Consider the following 21,478-nt stretch of genomic DNA (forward strand, 5'->3'; position numbering starts at 1 on the left):
AGTTTGCGATTGTAACGTTGCATCCGTCGACAGTGTAAACGGCCTAACAAAACTACGAAGCTTGCCAAATTTAGACTGCCCAAAATTGATTTGGCACTTCTCCATGATCATATTTTGCGTTCCTGCATTTCCATTAACTTTTGTTTTAGAGAGGATTGTTTTTTCTGGGTTAAGTATTTTATGTTTTTGTTTGTATTGCATGCTATTCCCAAAAACTTCATTTTTTTTTTAGAATTTACTTTTTGAAATTTATTTGCCAACCAATGAATGTGAAAATTTTTACCGCTAACTTTTCTCGTCTTAGTAAAACGTCGCGATCCTGATTGGCAATCAAATAGTCGTCCAAATAAATTATTATCCGCATGATCCTTTTTCGTAGAATCTCTGCTATCCAGTTGGTTATTTTTGAAAAATCCGCCGGAGCCGTCGACAGGCCGAATGGAAGACACGTCGCAGAATAAGTTTTTCGTTTATAGAACAGGGCTAGAAATTTTTGTTTAGTTAGATATACCCAATTTTATCACGTAATCGTTCCCTTTGTAGGAAGAACGGAATATCTAAATAATTGATCAACCGAAACCTTGGTGGAGACAAGCAAGCGTTCAGACATTTTAAATTGAAGATTGGACGCATTGGAAACCTGTTCCGAAATCTACTTTTCTCAAAGCGCCCATTTCCAATAATGATTGAATTTCCATATCCATCTTCCGGGATGATTTCGTTTGAAATGCTTTGCAAACTAGAGGCGAAAATGGGATTAATGAAGGTTTTGTATTTGAAGCTCCCATTGCTTCCCGTGTTTTTATTGCCCACTCTAGCTGACCTGCTCGAAATACCGAAAGGTCAAAAACGCCGACTAGGGCCACTAGAGCTAACAGTTTTGTTACTCTAAGCAAATATTTTCTTTGTCATGTTGACGTTTTCTCTTATATGCAGTTCTAGGGATCGGTTTAGAATCCACATTTCGCTGCTAAAACACTCTAGAAGTAAAACGAGAAGACTGATATAAATGGTATAAATTCAACTCTTTCATCTTCAAACAAATGATTTGCTGATGGGGAATGTTTTGGAGCATTGAAGCTACGCAACGGTCAGCTACCATGTGTTTCTTCCTGCGCAACTCAATAATTTCCGCCCTTCTAGCACACACATAAGGCAACAGGTCATCAGGAATCAGACGTTGATTGTAAACCAGCGTTGATTTGTAAACTAGAGAACACAGGAGCAGCATGGAGTCTTTTGTGAACCTCCGTATATCTAATTTTGTCCCATGAGTTCTTACCTAATCTCTGGCATTCCAAACCCCGTACCATTAAATAGGATCTCGAACAGCAATAACAAGTTGCTCTTTGGTGGCAGGGGAAAAATCGAACGCTGAATTCTTGCTCTTGTTTGCAACGTATAAAAGGCCAAGATTCACTATGACTATGACTGTCCCTCTCAAAATCCTCTTCCCCTCTGCCTGAAAAAGGATCGGATTGTTCATTATCTTCTTCCCATCTTGAAGAGTTTACAGCAGAATTTGTGGAAACGTTTTGCAAAATCGCTTCTAGCAAGGCTTGAGAATTCTGAAACTTTGCCTCTAAATATTCCATCCGGGGCGATAATGATTTTTTCTGGACCAGAAGCCTTGGCGACGATGCCATTGATTCTGCATCTGATTTTCCTCCAGCCAGACTTAACGATGCTTCCTTTCGGGAGAGTAATAGGGGCTTTAAATTTTCAAAACCCCTAATTCGCATGGAGAGAAAGAGGGAGGACAAAAATTCCAGCAAAGCATCTTGATTTTAATATCCCTATAGGGTTTTTCCATACGACTAGACGCTTGGGGGGGGGGGGGAGGGGTTAAAGGCCCTTGCAATGCCAACAGTCGGCAATGCAAACCTAAATTTATTCAGAAACTGAGGATCGATTTGCTGGTCAGTTCCCTCCGAAACAAACACTTACCAATCCTTTCAGCCATTGGGAAGAAACTCTACCGCTAACTGCTTTAGCCGAACAACAATTGGATCATCACCAATTCTATCAATATTACTGTCATGAAGTTCTCCAATTGAGGTAACTCACTAATGCCATCTGGAACAATCATAAATTCCAACATTAGCTGTGGGCGAGACTCTTTTTATTGTACATAACCCGGACGGCTGGAACTTTGACCCATGCGGCGCATTTTAAGAACCATAAGGTTGAAAAGGTGAAGCGATTTTGGAGTCGCAAGGCTGGCAAAAGAAACTGTAAGGCCGACTAATAGAGCCATAGAGGAACGGGTCCGCATATGGTTCTAAATAAATGACACATTCCCGACATGAAAATATTTCTGGCTGTGCATTCCACAAATATTTAAGAAATCAATTCCGATGCCATACCTGATTCTTACTACTTAAAGGAAATATGGCCTAGCAGAATTTGGAAAAGATCGCTGCATCTAATTCCTATTTGTTCATTCTTCTAATTTTTACCTATTAAGATAAAAACACCTCCATTCCAGATACCACTCTTACATTCGCTTTTGTTCATCTAACACTTGAAGCACTCCGGTCGCTACGAAAAACATAAGCGAACTAGCAAGCGATTCTCGTACTTGCCGACAGCTGCGCCATCAAGTAGCGCGTTATTTTGGATACGAAAGTTAATACAAGTCTCTAGCTTACGAAGAAATTATTTGGTTGAATGACCATTTTCATTTCCACGCGGGTAGGGTTAGACCACCGTCTGGATGGATTCGTACGGCTTTTAAGGAGGCGAGCAAGTCCAGCTGTGGGTTCCAAGCGAGTGCAATGTAGAGTTCCATTTAGAGGACATTTTTGACGGGGGTAATTGGAGAAATAAATTTAACTTCTTTAAGTTTTACTCTAAAGAAATTGAGACTGATTTATCGAAAATTCCTAATAGTATCCGACCTTTTCAATGTTTTGTTCCTGTTTAAAAGAATGTCGCATATATATTGTTATTTTGTGATTTAGCTTCGAGTAAGAGAGTGTTAGCTATTCGAAGCTCATTACTTAGTTTTCGTTATGTTCACATTCACATAATTCGGAAGAATTCTATTTTGCTTGAATTTATTTACAAGGCTGTGTGTGTGACTCTATATTTATAGTATTAATAAATACTCTCTGTTCACGTTGCCTTGCCATCTAATTGCTATTCACAGTACGCCGTCCTTCTTGCAGGCAGAAAACAAACACCTCTCAAATGGACCAAGCGGAGGCACATACTGAAAATAGAAATATTGAAATTTTGAGTATTGCCGAAGTTTGACCCATGATTTTAAGTCGTAGCCGGCTTATAAAAGCGCAGGCACTGACAAGCGATTCTCGTACTTGCCGGCAGCGGCGCCACCAAGTAGCGCGCGGCACTATAGTGACCGAAGTGGGGGAAACAAAGATCGACAGAAAGTAAGGAAAACGCACACTCAGGAAGCTAGAAAAACAGAAGGTAATCTCAAATGGGTCAAACATACTCAAAATTAGTTTATTTTGGTTTTAAAATGTTTAAATGGCAAATTTGTGAGCTGAGTTGTATTTAGGTTATATACGCTTAGGTCAATAGAATTTTTCACGTTTTTAGTATATTTAAACTACCTAGCTCGAAGCAAATTTGAGGTATTTGCACTATTTTAAGATAATTTTAGTTAACATTCTAAACGCCTAACTCTATTTTTTTTCTAAAATGCAGTAAGTTCTAGACTATTTTATTTGTGGAATTAATACTTTTTTTGGCTGGATTATAGGATCCGTTGGATTCCGACAAAACTGTGATAGTTATCCGATCGTTGATACCTGGCGGAGTAGCTCAAACCGATGGTCGGCTAATACCAGGCGATAGACTTTTGGGGGTTAACGATTTCAACCTTGAACATGCCGGTCTTGACGTTGCAGTCCAAGTCCTGAAGGGAGCGCCCAAAGGCATCGTCAAAATTCTCGTGGCCAAACCCATAAACGGAGGGGAGACAATATCTCATGCTAGTCAGGTAAGATGCATTTGTTATCGCCATTCTATTTTTATTGCTAAACCAAATTTAATGATTCACCGACGCACATTGTGGTATTAAGGATATAAAACTGATCGAAAATCAAAAAATCAATTGTGTCCTAAATTTTAAAAACAATCATAAATATCAGGTAGAAACAATATTTGTTGACTACTATTTATAAATCTTCTGGATTCCTCCTGCGTCGGTTTTTGCGGAGTCGAACTTGATGATGTGTCGCCAATCATCCTGTAGGCTTCTTCAGAGCTTGACTGAAACTGGCTCGTATTTTACTCTGTAGCTGCTTATATATTATTTGAGGGGGGCGGAGCCTAGTTAGTATTTTTTGTCCGGTCTCTTCAATGTATTCTTTGCCACATATGCATGGAATAATAATAATAATAATAAATTTTATTGCCCAACAGAATTTATCAATTATAGGACAATAACAAAAATACATAAAACAATTAATTTTATAATGTTAAAACTAAACAAAAGAAACAGCATAGAAAACAAGAAACAAAAGGTGTGAACATATAAGAAAAATAATATTAATACGAGAACAAGACAGCGCGAACTACTTCAACTGTAACTACCTACAGATGGACTTTAACCGTTAGTGATATAGTGCTGGTTGCAAATTCTAATCAGTTTTGGTAAACTGTCATTAAAAATATCACAATATTTACTAATTAAGTTGAAATGCGAGCACATCTGATATAGCGGGGACCTACGTAATAAATTTGTTCGGGGAATCCCTAAGCTAAACGTAAGAATGTGTCTTGCATTAGCTTGCGGAACACGAAAATCAATTTGCGCAAGTAAACTCATCGAGTCAACATTACTATGCAATAACTTATGTAAAAATTTACACTGGCCGTAAACCGCCTCTGATCCAAGGCTTGAATGTTAAACCTGTCCCGCAAAATACCCGTCTCTGGATAGAAACCATCCACTCTCAAAGGAAGAAACTTTACAAATCTCCTTTGAACATATTCAAGTGACCGAATATAACTTGAGTAAATAGGTGCCCACACTATCGACGCATACTCAAGCTTGGACCTAACCAACGAATAATACACTATCTTTAGAGAAAGAACATTAGAAAACGCTGAGCAGTTACGAATAATGAAACCAAGAACCTTAAGGGCAGATCCAACTATGAAGTCGAAGTGTTCCGAAAATGAAAGCTGCGAATCGAAGATAACGCCCAAAGCTTTTATAGAATTACATCTGGACAAGGTAATGTTATTTAGTTTATAAAAAAATAACGATGTTTGAAGATTTCTTGTGTATGAACATACTTTACACTTAGAAACGTTAAGAGTGAGCTTGTTTCGTACGCACCAATCGTAAATGTTTGATAGCTGATCCTGAATCAACACACACAATAGATCTATATATTTTCAAGTCGTCTGCAAAGAGCAGAAAGTCACAGGAAATTTTGTCCGATGGATCGTTTAGGAATGCTGTAAACTCCTGGCATCTCAAACGGAATTTGGTTTTTGACGAACCGAAGAGAGATTTTTGGTAAAACATGAAAGGGGCTTACGACTAAGATAAATAAACTTATCAGCTGTTGCCGAGCACACTCATGAAACCGAACATAAAATTTTATTCGATAAAACTAAAATTCTTGCATGCAAACCAACGAAAAATCCGAGAGTCTCTAGAAATCTATAAACAACCTAACAATCTTAATCGCGACTCAGGTCTCTACCTGTGGGGCTTGGGAATCAGTCATCCGAGAGAGTGTTTATGCCCTTCATTTGGCTCCGCCCCTTTCAAGCGATATATAAGCAGGTACAGAGTAAAATACGAGCCAGTTTCAGTCTAGCTGTGAAGAAGTTTTGTAAAAAGTATTACAGTAGCCTGTTTAAGTTTCTTTGAAAAATTTGCTGACGTTTCGCCGATCATTCTGTTGGCTTCTTCAGAGCTGTTTCGGTTTCAGTTAAGCTCTGATGATTGTCGAAACGCCAGTAACATTGATTTGTAAACAACTGACGTAGAAGGAAATCAGAATATTTGTAAATAGTATTACAGTAGCCTGTGGAAGTTTCTTTGAAAAAATAATATTTGATTTCTCTGCGGTATTAAGCATTTGTTTATCTGGATTAATTGATTATTATGATACGTCAAAAATTCGACCTTGTAAAAAAATACCAACTGGGTCTCTATTTAAGATACAGGAGCAAACTCAGTAAACATCCAGTTTTTTTATGGTGAAAAAGCTAGCTGCTACTTTTTGCGCCTCTTTGTTCAAAATTGAAATAAATTGCTATAACTCCTACAACCTTTCGTTTTTTGTTTTTTTTTCTATATGAGGGCTGGTCTTTTACGGAAACGCACTGAAATATTTTATTATCACAAACTTTTGACAAACCTTCAATTGGAAATTCCAAAGGAACCAACAAAGTTATATAATTATATAATTTATTTAGTCTTAGTAATTCAGAATCAGCCGGATAAAACAAATAAAACTGTAAATTTATATTTGTCATTATTGGTGATGTTTAGTGTATTAATATTTTCCTTTATACGCAGATCAGAAATCCCGTAGTAGCAATATCTCAGAAACTATTGCGTAATCGTACATTATGCAACAAGTGCTGCAAACGGCATTTGACTCACGAGCTTATTTGAGTGTTGCATATTATATATTTTTTCTACGACCATTAGTTTTTAGGTACATTTTCGTAAAACAACACGAATGCATTCTATGACATGACCATCAGAACTGACAAACTTCAAATCTCAAGGCGTAGAGAATATCTCGGTAAACACCCGTGTAAGTGTAATGTCACCTGACTTGTGTCAACCGTTAGGTGTAGGTGACACCTGTCGCTAATTGCAGGTGTAATGTTACCTTACCTGTGTCGAACGTCACATGTACGTGTATATTCACATCCCGTCGTTATTTTTATGGCATTAGTGCCCTTTCGGCACGTCGACCCCGCTAAAGGGTTAGTTTTCGCGTTAGTGCCTTTTTGGCAATTCCACCCCCGCTAGGGGTAGTTTTTGCGTTAGTGCCTTTTTGGCAAACATTTACTTCTCGCCCCGCACCCCTGCATATCTTTTTTCTACAAACCCTTTTTTTACCAGTGGAGAGTTTGCCAAAAACGCACTAACGCAAAAACTACCCCTAGCGGGGTTGGAATTGCCAAAAAGGCACTAACGCGAAAACTAACCCTCTAGCGGGGTCGACGCGCCGAAAGGGCACTAATGCCATAAAAATAACGACGGGGTGCGAATATACACGTACGACACAGGTAAGGTGACATTACACCTGCACCTGTAATTAGCGACAGGTGAGACACCTTACTTCTTCGGTTGCTACGATCCCTTCTGGAGGGATGATGGTCACCTAGATGCCATCCCCAGTCACAGTTAAGTGTGTAGATAACTATTATATATAAATCATATTGCTTATTGAATAAATTTAAAAATCATTAATAATTTTAGCTGTGAGAACAATTGGGCACACGTAACAACATGTAAACAAATCATAATTATTCTCTCTCTCTCACGAACGCCCCGATACGATTTGGACAAGTGGATAAATACGGTGGTAAAGTGCCTTTTCCCGCTCGAGAGTTTTACTACCGCGCCGGGTTTGGGAGAAATTTTAACGTTTGTCAATTCTAACGGTGATGTCAGTGAATGTATTCGTGTTGTTTTGCAAATCCAAAAACTTACGGTCATAGAAAAAGTATAGTATGCAACACGTTTGGCAATTTTTTTAAGTCAATCGTTTATTAAACTCTCGCTAAGCTCGTGACCAATAAACTTATGACTCAAATGAACACACTTGTTCCACAATATACTACCGAAATTTAATATGGGCGGAGTTGCCAATTTTTTTTATAGAATTCTCAATTTTCTGTTTTAAATGCAAAAACATGTTTTTGTTTAGTTTTAAAAATTAAAAAGGAACCATTGAAGCATTGAAAATAAGAAAGTTCGGACATCTGGGAGGTAAGCTTCGCATTGTTATCCATATCATAATTATTGAATCGAACATATTTTGAAACTCCGATGTCCGAAATTTCGAAAGAAAAATACAGGCAATACTTTCCAAAATATTTTATTCTTGCAGGATTTTTGACTTACCCTGTCTAATGTAGATATCTGCTCATTCTTCAAAATATGAAATTATTATTGAATGTTTTTGGCAGATATATAATTAAACAACAATTTCGATCAGAAATTAATCTCAAATACCCCATTGTGCGTCGCACGTAGGCGAATGTGGGCGAACTGTCGGCCAATAATCGAGTTCCAATGAGATTGCTAAAAAACCATACACTTTCAAAGCATTTCGTTCAAAATTTGTTCACTTTTATTTCATTCAATATTGTAATCTAATATTGACCAAAAAGTATCCATTAGCAGTAACAAAAAATGCTGCAAAGAATGTGAAAAATGGCTATAATTTACCTATACTACAATAATTTATACTTAATACATTATATATAAAAATACAAAAATCCAAAAATTGAACCCCCAAAATCCACGCCCCTCTCCCGTCCAATTATACTCCTCAAAATTTTCTATTTTTGTTTCTGTGCTATTTTAATTTTTTAATTACACCTCGAAAGTAGATATAAATGTATCAGATCTTCACCAATAGCTGTTATTCTTGCTGCAAATCCAAATCTTTTAAAAATAAACTCCGATTTCTTTTCGCTAATTTTTCTTAGTTTTCTTTCATTTAATTTCTTTTTGTTTTATGAAATAATTAATTATTGTTGAAAATAAGAAATAAACAATAAGTATAAAAAATTACCGAAGAAAAATTTAAAAAAAAAATTACTTCAGAATGCAACCTTTCTTGAATTTCATCGGAAATGTGCGGAGGTGACAACTTTTTCTTTTTAAGAACAAGTGAAAACTTACTTTTTTTTTGAAAAATGCTCTAAATATTAAAACATAATTGCCCGTGTCTACACTACTCTATGCTGTCTCAAAATATATCCTTGGCCTTTGATGCACCCTCCCCGAAAAACTAACCAACAGTAAAGAAGTAACCTATAACGGACAAGACAAGTAGCAGCGTTGAATGATTGGTTTTACCGTTTTCGTTTCAAAAAAGCTTCTTACGAGTAGATCATTAATTTTTCCGCTATAAATTGTCAAAAATGAGTAGTAGAGGATTCACTAATCAAGAAGCTTTCAAAGAAGCATGCCTACTTACAAAATTAATTAATGAAAAAAACGTTGTGATTTTCAATCTCACCGTTTGGACAATAGTGAACAAGATATGATACGAACGAAAATATATTTTTCTACTCACGTCTGTAAAATGCCTAATTACACACCGATTTGGCGTGCGGGAAGCGTCATTTTACCACGTCAGTTTCATTTCCCACGGGTCGGAGCCACTTCTGACATTTCCGGGATTTTACCGGGTTACGTTTGTCATTTCTCACGGTCACGTTAGTGAATGTATTGGTGTTGTTTTGCCAAAATGCACCCAAAACTAATCAAGGTATAACTGGTATAATAGACAACACGCTTGGTAAACTTTTTAAGTCACTCGTTTATTAAACACTCGATTCGCTTGTGTCAAATAAACTCGTGAGTCAAATGCCGTTTACCGCACTTGTTGCATAATATACTATTCATTCATTAAAACCAGAATGATGATAGTTTACGTAAATTCAAAAAGGAGTTAGAAGAAGATGAAACCAATATAATTATTAGCTTTACGACCCTCCATCGGGTTATTTGTAAAGTAAAGGATTTAAAGACCACAAAATAGATACAAAAACTTATCATAATGAAATCGCACAGAGGAATCCCAATTAGGAAATTAAAAAGGAAAGAGCCGAAATCAGATGTATGATTTACCTAGATCAAATTTGGTTTTACACAACAGGTAAATTATCCAAAGGATTGGTTGATTCCAACAAAAACTGTCAGACAATGGAATCGTATTTTATATTAGTACCAATGAGATTTTATATAATATTTGATCTTTATATTCTGAAAACACCTTAAAAGTCGGTCTTTGATGCTCTTTCCTACAGTACTGTCAAGTTATTTCGATAATTGCCGGCAAAAGCCAAGACCATATACTTTGAGACAGACAGCTAGGGTTAGATTTTTGAAATTTACTTACCACTTGGGTTCTCATTGCGGCTTTCAAGATTTTTATAAACGACTACGTAAAAAAAATTATTGAAAAACTCAGCTTTTTTAACGTAACTGACAATAACAAGAAATGCCAACCGACATATTTCTGAAAATAACCAGGTTATTAATTGTGAGTTCTTAGGTTGGCAATTTTGATTTTTGGCTGGGATTTCCCTGATGTTCGCTTTCGGGTGCGCCGGTTTTATCAAATAAAATACGCGGAGCAATAACGAAAGACACAGCGATTTTTTCGTCTTTTCGCGGTAGCGTTCAGCATTCGCGAACACAATTCGATCACGTTGTATTTGCGTAGGGCCAACATTGGACTCGGTTTAAAGTGCATTTCGTGTGTATATGTGTTGTGGAACTTGATTCTTGAGTGTAATTCGTAGACAGTCAAAACCTAACGGAAAATTGTGTTTCTAGTTTGTACGGAAGTTGCTGAGGCAATGGTCCGACGAAATCGGATATTTATTACTGGTAAGTTTTTTATATTTGATGACAATTTTTTACCCGCAATTATAATCGAACCTAATCGAATCATATTTGATTTCAGAATTGACGGCGACACGTTCATAAAAACAGGAAATCGAAGAAGTTTTAAAAGAGTTTCGGACTCGCTGGGAGTACTTAAAAGGTCACCATGTTCATCCCGAAAGGAAAATTAAAACGTTTATTATTATGTTTCGTTTACTTTGGAACTCGCTAGATGGTGTATCATTAATCATCAAAAAATATTTACTACTATTGGGCGGTGGCAAAAGTAAAAGTAAAAAAGTAAGATCTTTTAGTGCTATTTCTAACAGTGGACTTATCTTCGGACTCTCAGTGCTAATCAATGCACTCCCTGCTCTTTGATCCATGTCGTTTCATGTTAGCTTAAAGTGACCCCATATTTTTCGAAATGCTTAATTATAACTTCCTAAATCATTGCTAACTAAATCTTTATTATTGATCTTTATTATTTGGATTTAGACATCGTCAAAAATAGCTTCACAAAGTTATCCTAAAAAGATAACAGTTATATAAATGTTATATAATGTTTTCGAACGCACAAATGTATAATTCTAATCCAAAAACGCATTAATATTATAAAAACATTTTTGTTTTAATGTTTTAATGCTTTGGTCCTAATAACTAAATTAAATAAATCGCTAACCTCGAAATCAGAAACAGAATAATTGTAAAAGCTAAGGTTGGTTAGTTTTAATTAATCTTTAAAGGCGATTCACCAAAATACTTTTTGAAATAGGCTTTAGTATCCTGCATCAAATTTCCTTACTTATAAGAAATTTCGAAAATTTGTAATTTCCTTTACAACAACCCGTTTCTTGACGTGTTGAGTTGAAGTGAAAAGTTAAAAAGTCCGATAAAAATTAGAAAATTTCTGTTGAAGGTCCAAGGTATCATAAATTATATTCCAAATCTCTTTGTTGGAATTTTAAGAATATTTTTTAAATTAAATTGCAAAATTAAATATTTAGATTTTTCGATTAGAAATACTTAGACTGTCTGAATTGAAATCTCCTAAAGGTACTATTTGACTAGTGGACTTATCAAACCAACCAACTAAAGGACTAAATCTTCGAAGATCTCGATGCCAGATGGCGAGCTGCAACACAGATAAATGAAGGAAAACCTATTCACCACATATTTCGAAAAATTTGTCATGATAAAAACTTTTTATGTTTATTGCTTCACATTTTAAATGAAGTTTTGCCCATAAACAAATTTTTCTTGTAAAATTCTAGAAAACTGCGATTTTACAGAAAAACTAGGACGAAAAAGTTCTCATTCATGACCAGTTTGTAAACTGTTCGTCGACGTCATGTATTGCATTTTTGGAAAGCTGATAACTGGCAGTTTTTCATGATATAACGAGAGTTCCATTTGCTTTTCCACAACGTTTTCGGAGTTTTGTTTTTAACTTTTAATTATCAATCGGCCTAAAATCCTACAAAGAGAGGAGCCTTTTGTGAGCTGGTCCACCTTGTATTTGCTTGAAGCTAGATATATTGAGCAAGATTTTTTAGACTTTCATTTTCAAATTTTGCTTCTTAATGTGTTTTAGTGTGTTAAATTTGTCACCTATATTCCGTCCAAATATCTAAAAGTCTTTATTTACCGAGGACCAAAAGGTAATTTTTAACACGTAATGCCGATTCATAATTTTTTAATAACATTTTTTCCGTCTAAAGCAAACTTTGAGCAATCTCACAGATATATTCTACGATGAAGTGTATTTTAGTATATAACATTTTATTTTATAGAAATCGTAGCGTCAATTAATTATAGAGTACAGACATATTCTAAATGTTAGGTTGTATCTCTGCGTACGAAGCACTTTTAGATGATTATTGTGCACTAAAATTATTTTATTTGGTGTTTTACTCTACTTTAGTTATTCGTGTATAATGTTATTTGAATTAATTAATCAGTAAAGTATTTGTTAAATTAATTATTGCAGACTAGATTAAAGATTTTCTGGTGTTTACATGGTTTGCCCGTTTTAGAGCATAAATAAAGCAATCAACAAATCAAAGTTGTGTTTAATTTCCTCCAAAAGTAATAAATTTTAGAAAGGAGAAATAATTCGCTCGAATTGGAAGAGATTTTGGAAGAATATTTTGGCTGGTGTAGAGGAGAGAAACTTTCCATTTCAGTTCAGATCAATTATATGCAAAAAAAAACATACCCATTTGTTCTCAGAAATTGAATAAGAGAGAGCTCGTGATTCAGTACATTTGCTTTTTGTTCATATGGGGAAGAAGAAAACAATAACAATACCTATATAATTGTATAACATTTCAACCGTGTTAGCAGCAGGTAACTAATTGACAATCTTGACATTTTAGTAACTTAAAACTGCTTGTCGTAGCATTACTAGAGCACAGATAAGAAAAGTATCAAAAAGCGCATACGAAATAAGACCAATTTATGATTTATGATGAATGTTTAGTTTTATACCAAATATCTCCATAGTTTTTATCACTACTTAAATGATATTGTAGCTCCCTACCGTCGCTAATGAAGCTAATCTCATAAAATGCCAATATGGGCAAGCTTGATCGGTGCACAATTGGATTTTTTGGAAAAGAGAATAGAAAAACATTCCATGTCTGATAGATTTTGATTGTACATATATAGACCACACATACCACACGTGCCATATTCAAATTATGGTAGTTTTTATTTTCTGACGTATATATTGGGAACATGGATTAGGTAAGATTAGCAGCATCACCAAAAGCTGCAGATAAGGTCTCGTTAATTGAAGCGGGAGCGTCAGAAGAACACCTCTTTAATCTCGAAGCCATGAAACGCATTAAGAAAGCGATATATCTGGTTTCATGACGTTCATTATATCAAATAGAGAAGAAAGATAAAAAATGCGTTTTAGTTGCTTTATGTTATTTTAATGTTTAAAATATAGTACAAATGTGTACAATGGTCTAGAATCTAGAAATTAATACAAAGTCGATTTTAATGAAAGTTTAATTTATTACTCCGCTTCGTGTCGTGGACACGAGAACAGAAGGTGCTGCACCTGCAGTATAGATTATATTATTAGCACTAAATAAAAAAATCAATAAATAAAAATTGTTTTTGATCAAACAAGGTGTTAAATGGGTACTTGTCGTGTAGATTCAACAGTGCAGATGCTAGCTATTTCAATTGCATTGGCTTGAAAATGAATACCTTAACATAAAAAAGATTTGAAAATTTTTAACCTGCCCCATCTTGTAGTACTTAGATTCTAAATAAGGTCCCTATTCTTATCGAAAATTATTTCAATAAGATTCACCTATGTGTTTTTTGTTGGAGTCCATGTTTTCCACAAGACGTTCGTTTGTGCGAATGAAAAAAGTGCCAATTTTTTCATTCTTACAATTTCATACCAAAACAAATTGTATCACACGAAGCACCCTGTTACCATTTTTACAACCTTTTATGGTTTTGACTTCGGAATGAGTTTAAGACCCGCCTGTTGTAAAGCGGAAGCGACCATTTTCCACAATCCAGGGCAGTGTTTAAGATATTAGCCGACAAGAACTGTGCATGGATTAAGAAAAATGGAGGAATCTCTCTCCACAAATCCGTCAGCTTTCAGCATTTGTATATATTCACGAAGTACCGAAGCGCGGTTCTGGAACGCCCTTGTGGAAATGCGAATCTATTAATTGAGAGTTACAAGGGGAAAGCCAAGCGAGATAGGCCTGCGGTTAGTACTTCATAAAAATTGACCAAAGTTAAATACCGGATTATATCGTAAGAATGGTATCTTTGGGAATTCTCTACCTCGCTTTGCTATTCAATAATTGATTATTTAAAAATAATACATACATTATGATCTCACAGACTAACTCTGGTAACGACGGTCAACCTATTCAAGGGTTTTCGCAAATAGTGTTTCTATTAATTTGTCCCTTTTTCAGCATCAAATAACTTAAACCAGTGTTTACAGTCCGTCGTTTTAATCCTTCTAGTAGAGGTCGTGTTGGTCAGACTAGTCGAAAACATTGTATTATTTTTCCTATATATAAAAGTAACAAAAATGTTAAAACCACATTCTATTTATTCGCGACATTTCATCTAATAGCAAACCGTTCCATTAGTACAAACTTAAAATATGAAACTAGTTTAAATCGCAAATGCCTACCTACAATTTTGGTCAAGGTTTTTCATTTCAGGACACTGAGGAAGATAACACGTGCCTGGACGATTTTCAAGAATGCATCGAAGAATTCCAGGAGTGTCTTGATGCCGTGCACATCTGCATCGACGACGATTACTCGTTCAATCATTCATCTTGCACATCGCGAGCGGAGGATCTCGGCCAAAAAAACGATTTCGTAGATAGTGCGCGCCTGAATACCAAAGACAGGGATAGTAACGCGTGCGACAGTGACCAAGACGCGAGTTTTAAAAGTACAAACGACGTTTCAGACAGAGCTAAACCGAACGACGACGAAACTATTTTAACTAATAGTGTCAATAAATTAACCAAAAGCAAAAATCTAACTTCTTCGGACTGGGACGGTTACGAAACATGTCCGAACGAAGAACATTTTGGCATAAGAGATTCACCGCGGATAACCGAAGTACAAATAAATGTAGTCGATAGGGGGCGTTCTAGACCCGACGATTTAACTCCGACCAATTCTAGGTTAAATTTGACTAGCCAAATTCACAAAGACTTATCTAAACCGCGTGCCAAAGACGTAATTTCGGAGCCTTGTTTACACGAAAAATACGTCCGTTATACTGGACGCGTTTGCTTAGCTTCGACTCTTGAAGACGATTTCAAATTGTACGATAACCGGGATGAGTTTTTTCTAATCCAGTATCCGAGCGACGATGGAACGACGGCCGATGAGGTTTGCAAGAGTCTGAGCGTGCCGAATGTTCTCGAAACCTACGAGATACCTGTCACCGGAAAATTAACATATAAACTGCGGGAATACTACAACGATTACGAAAACTGCCTCGATTCGTGCGCGGGATGCGACGAAATGAGCGATTCTCAGATTTTCAACGAGATATTTTTGCCTTTTAAGAGCAAATCGGCGCCGGACGTCACATACGGGTCTTTCGTTACATTAACTTACGATCCAGGGCCCGGTCACGCTAGGAGAAAGTCCGCTTTCGTTGCGGGATATCCCTATGATGAAAGGTGAGTTATTGTATGTTTAGAATTACCTTTTGCAGATGTCATTCCAAAAATTATCCCAGTCAAGACCAGACAAATATTTATTTCCATTGACTTTCAACAAAGTATAGAATAATGTCATATAATCTGTGTTAAAATTAAATAGGTATAAGCTCAGAGGCGTTGCAATTTAGATATTCATCTAAAGCATGAAAAGCATTTTTTGCTAAATTATTTTTAAGTACACTTTTAAAGGCACTACTTTTTTAAAAAAATTTACTCCCGGTGGGAAGTTTATTGTTATAGAGTTTAACTGGTAGAACCGTAGTTAAAGTCTGTTCATAGATATAAGAAAGTGACTAACTATACGAATTAAGGAAAGACCCGGGCAAGCTCTAAGAATGAAATATGGCCGAACAGGTCCGTACTTTGCTTAAAATTTAATTATTTGGGGGTTTTGTTAGGAAAGATACTAAACAATATTTATTTATTTGTGTATGTATTTATGTTTAAAACTAAAATAAAATTACAAATTATTTTTATTAGCTACTTAAATTACTTAAAATTATTCACATAATATATCAGTATCACTATCGCGCTATCATCGGCTGTTTTAATTATTATTTGTTCTATATTATTTACAATACGGATATACGACTGTTCTGCTTTTTCTATATGTTTAACAGAATTTACCCAACTTTGTGGAGGTATGTTAGAAACTTCGGTTTCTATAAGTTTAAGGACATTGGAGTCAACACAGGGAAAAACATTGTTACGGCGAATGACAGATTTCAGTAAGGTGGAGGAAGCCTTAAAACTCTATGCCTTAAATTTTATGCATAATTATAACAGACGTATTCCTTTTGTAGGTTTAGGCTTTGTAGAAAGTAGAGAAACAAAGGGACTTCGACCCAACATAACCTCACTTTTTTCTTCTTCTTCTTTTTGCGTCCTGGCCGTTCGCCCATGGGCCGCTCGCCCATTGGTTGTTTGCGCATTGGGCCGCTATGGGTCGTTCGGCCATCGTGGTGTTTGCCAGCGGGCCACCCCTCCCGCGCGAGCGCCCCATGGGCGAACGGACCATGGGCGATCGGCCCGTGAACGGCCAATGAGCGAACGACCCGTGGGCGATCGGCCAGGATGCAAAAAGAAGAAGAAAAAAAAGTAGGGTTATGTTGGGTCGAAGTCCCTTTGTTTCTCTACTGTAGAACCTCAATTAATTGCTTTTGGTGTAATCTTCGTGAAAATAAATGTCGTTATCATACAAGTAGTTTTCGATTGTTGCTTTTGTGTCACATGAGGAAGGGGTTTTAGTCAACTGTCTACTGTGATAACTTGCATTGTTCATTACAATGACGCTATTAGGAAGAATATTTGGAACTAGTTTATTTCTTTAAAGCCAGCATGCAAAATAGTTATCCTTTTACCTCTTTTTGATGGCTTTTACACTTGTCAGTTGAGTGAACCCATCACTTTTCAGGGGTATTATAAGTGTCGAACCAGGTTTCACCCAAGTAAATAATTGGCCTTTGTTGTTCTTTGTAAATCCTAATTTTTCTAGATATTCCAGTCACCATTTCCTAATTCTAATAGATTCCATTAAAACTTGTCTTTGGTCAATTTTTTTAAATCTAAAACCCATGTATTGAATACCATAAGGTAGTTCTGCCACATTTAACACCGGTTTCATCTTTTTCAAGTCTCCTAATTAAGATATCTAATGTAGGCACGCTTTGTTCCTCGTATAACTGGTAAATTTTACGCTGTATTATATCTTGATCACTTTCATCTACACTCGAGAAAATGTCAGCATCGCTTCTTTTTTTTTCTCGCTGAAATGGGATTATTCACAATTTTTCATACAGTTGATGTTGGAATTTTCGTCAATGTGGCCGTTTCTTCTAAAGATGCTTGCTTACTGGCACCACGTTTGATGAGAGTCAAATAAACATTCTTTATAACTTCTTTAGTCTCAGTAGAATAGTGTTTTCTACATTTGGGCGGGAGCATCTCCAGAGATACACTAGACTCGCACATATTTTGCATAATTCGCACACGTTTCAACAGCCGTTGTATTACACACGAAATTAAAATGATTACTAATAAACTTAAACTAAGAACCTTAAACTAAACCAAAGAATATTAAACACAGGTAGGTACAAAATTGTTTTCTATTACGGACCACAATTTTACTTGAATTTAAATTCCGAAACATTGTTGCATTGTATGCTAATGACCGCCCTTGGATAATTCCATTCAAAAGCAATTGGTCACTTTCTTATATCTATGAACAGACCATACCTTAGGCAGCTTGTGCCTAGGTAACATCAAATTTAAATTGACCCTAAAATTATGTTGACCGTTTCTGGATTTGGAGTAATCTGATATATTAGTTTTATATGGGTAAACGAAACTAAAATTTAATTTAGGAAATGATGTTTTGTATCTGGCTTGAACAAAATAATTCTCAGTATTTTCTTTTGTGCTCTGAACACCTCACCGCCCCTGACACAGTTACCCCAACACACGCTGACATATGACAGCAGGATGTACGTAGCTATAATAGTAAAGTAACAAAACACATACGCATAAACTAACAGTTTCTGAAGTACTGCATCAACCTGATTAGTCCACGTAAAGCGTTCCTCAATAAAAACTCCCAGATATTTCACAACTCTGGTATGTTTAACCGTTTTATTATTTAATTTAACAAGAATACTCTTATTTGAATCTGTCAAGCTAAAAAGCATCATTTTTGTTTTCTTCTTTTTCTTCTTCTTCTATATTAGGCACTTCGGCCTGTTTTACTTCAATGGCATTTTTATCACAAATTGTCTCCTTTTTCGTCGGCGTCCTATACTCCTTCGACCGGCAGGCGATTGATCTCTTGCCGTCCTCACTATCCGTTGTTCAGACATTCTATCTATATGTTGATTCAATTTTTGCTTTCTATTTCTTGTTCTGGTGTTATTGTTTTCAATTGTTGTGTCTTATGTTTTCACTTATTTCTCGATCTCAGAGTGTTTTCCCTGCTATTTTCCTTAAGGTTTTCACTTCATTTGTTTCCAGGCATGAGTCTTTGATGTTTCCAGTCTTGTTTGCGCGGTATATGTCATGACTTGTCAAACTGTAGATTTATATTGCGAGGTTTTGTATTGGTTCTTAAGTATTTATTCTTTCATATCGCGTCGTTTAGGCATCCTGCTATTCTATTGGCTTTTGCAGTTCTCATATGATAATCTAATTGCTAAATAGTTGATGTTGATTACCTGCTCTATGATTTGGTTATCAAGTTCCAGCTTACATCTAATTGGTTTTTTACAGATTACTAGTGATTTAGTTTTTTTGGCCGATACTTTCATGTTAAAATTCTTTACATTTATATTAAACTGATGCAAATCATCTTCATTCTCAGCTATCAATACAGTATCGTCGGTGTATTACCAATTTTATAGCCTTTTTTGTTTTTACTTCTCTAATTATTTCGTATAATATAATATTAAACAATAAAGGGCTAATACCTGTAGTTACTATCGGCTTAGTTAGCTCTGAATTTACTCTTGCTACTATTTTATTTCTTTTGTATATATTTTCGATTAGTTTTATTATATCAAAAGGGATATTTCTGTTATAAAGTATATGTATCACGTAGTGTAGCTGCGCTCTATCAAATGCTTGTTCTACTAAGTCTACGAAGCATAAGAACACTGGCCTATTGTACTCAATTGATTTTTCTATAATTTGTCTAATTACAAATACTGCGTCATTACAAGATCTTCCCCTTCTAAAATCTTGTTGTTCTTCAGAGGGTATTTTGTTGGTAATAATTTTTTTGTTGTCAGTTTCAAAGTCTTTCGGTATTAGCGATCTTCGTATTAACTTGTTTATAAACGCTGTTAGTTCTCTAATTAGCTTAGGACCTCGGTACTTAAATAATTCATTCTGTATTCCATCTTTGCCAGCCGATCTTCGGTTTTTTAATTTCTTAACTATTTATTTCTAGTATGTCATCTCTTACTATATTCAGGATTTCTGGTGTTAAATTCTTCGTCGTATTGTACAATTGTTTTAAGTGGTTTGTCTATGTCTCTTTTTCGATATACTTTACCTCTATCAATTCTTTCATTTCTTGTCGTTGTCCACGTATCATTCTCCAGGTCTCCTTTTGCAAACCATAAAAGTCGTGTTCCATATCTTTTGAGAATATTTCGCAATGTTTTGTTTTTTTTTCCTTACCAGTGTGTTTGCTTCGTTGCGAATTCTTTAATATTCTCCTGTTTTTGTAGACTTATATTTGAGATAGGCTCTTGTTTTCTGTTGACGTTTTAGTTTTACTTACTCACAAAACCAAGGTGTACTTTTTATTCTTTTTGATGTTCTGTCGGTTTTAGGTTTGCCAAACGCTTCTTTTGCTGCGTTTTTGATTTTGTCTCGAATCCTTCTCCAGCTATTCCATCTTCTTCTATTACTGAGTTTTAGTTTATTCTGTTCTCCAATCTTGTTTCCCAATCTTTTATGTTAGTTTTTTGATGTTTGTTTATTTTCATTCTAATTTCCCCTAAAAAAAGATTGTGGTCACTTCCTAAGTTAGCAGAACATAAACATTTCTGTTTCCGATTCATTTAAAGCAAGTCAATTTTCATTGCAAAAGTTATCATTTTATTTACCGCACAGAATGATATTTTGGATAAAATATCTAAAGTAGCATTTGAGGTTGTGACGAACCCATTGTCCGCGTCCGGAGGAGCGTAATAAGTATTAAATTCCTGCATAATGTTGTCAGAGACAGTTATGAATAAAAGCGATCCCAGTATGCTTCCTTCCTTCTACTGATAACTGGAGCATAAGATGAGCTAACCGAGATATCACTATTTTTTAAATTGTTTTTTTGTTGTCTACCAGTGAGGTAAAATTTTATCCAACAATAACTAATGCTGCACACTCTGCACTTGTAGAATTTATCGAGCATTAATTCTATATCTATCAAATCAAAAGCTCTCCTCAAATCAAAAAAGAGAGACAAAGACTACTCCCTTCAAAACGACATAAAACAAATTTATATAAAGACATTATAGCTTCTCTGTGGAATGACCTTTCCAAAAAGCAAATTGGTAATTCTAATCTTTTATAAAAGCATTTTTTGAAGATTTTTGAGAAAACCGTCCCCGGTAATTGGACATCAAATGCCTGTCTCCCCTCCTTATGAATTATGACTGTAACTGTGCTTTTTTAATGCATTGGGGAATCTAGCCTCTCTAAAAGATAAGTTAACCATATATGTCATGGTATTAGCAACTGTCAGTAACAAACTTAATAAGAGAGCACGGAATCGCATCCTCACCAGGAGAATGCTTTTTACTAACAGACAAAATAGCCTTGAATATTTCATCCTCTTCATAAAAGCTTGACTTCAGAGCTTGACTGAAACAGAAGAAGCCAACAGGATGATTGGCAAAACGTTAGCAAGTTTATTTTTATTTTATATTATTTGATCTGGAGAACAAATTGTAGAAGAGTTGCCAGAGTTTATGCTCAAAAAGAAAATTTCAACTATCGATTGTGTCATGCTCGTCGAGTAACAGAAAATTATTTTGGATTATTAAGGCAAATATTTAGAATAGAGGTGGTAGATAACCTAATAATAAACAGCTATTGTTTACGTGATGATTACCTCTAAGAAAATAATAGCCCATTTTATAATATTCCAGATATTGCTGAAGTAA

At 35.5% G+C, this 21,478-nt stretch overlaps 1 protein-coding gene across 2 annotated transcripts in view; it reads left to right on the plus strand.

Moving 5' to 3' along the window:
* Positions 1 to 21,478, plus strand: part of LOC132708127 (uncharacterized) — a 175,314-nt gene that overhangs the window by 61,863 nt on the left and 91,973 nt on the right. For both annotated transcript variants that reach the window (XM_060680256.1, XM_060680257.1), the window contains exons 13-14: positions 3,731 to 3,970; positions 14,797 to 15,779. In XM_060680256.1, the coding sequence (XP_060536239.1) occupies positions 3,731 to 3,970; positions 14,797 to 15,779 (1,223 nt within the window). The remainder of the gene's footprint in view (positions 1 to 3,730; positions 3,971 to 14,796; positions 15,780 to 21,478) is intronic.

The sequence above is a fragment of the Cylas formicarius genome, unplaced genomic scaffold (assembly GCF_029955315.1).
Source record: "Cylas formicarius isolate icCylForm1 unplaced genomic scaffold, icCylForm1.1 PGA_scaffold_10__41_contigs__length_53128322, whole genome shotgun sequence".
In the NCBI taxonomy this organism is placed as follows: domain Eukaryota; kingdom Metazoa; phylum Arthropoda; class Insecta; order Coleoptera; family Brentidae; genus Cylas; species Cylas formicarius.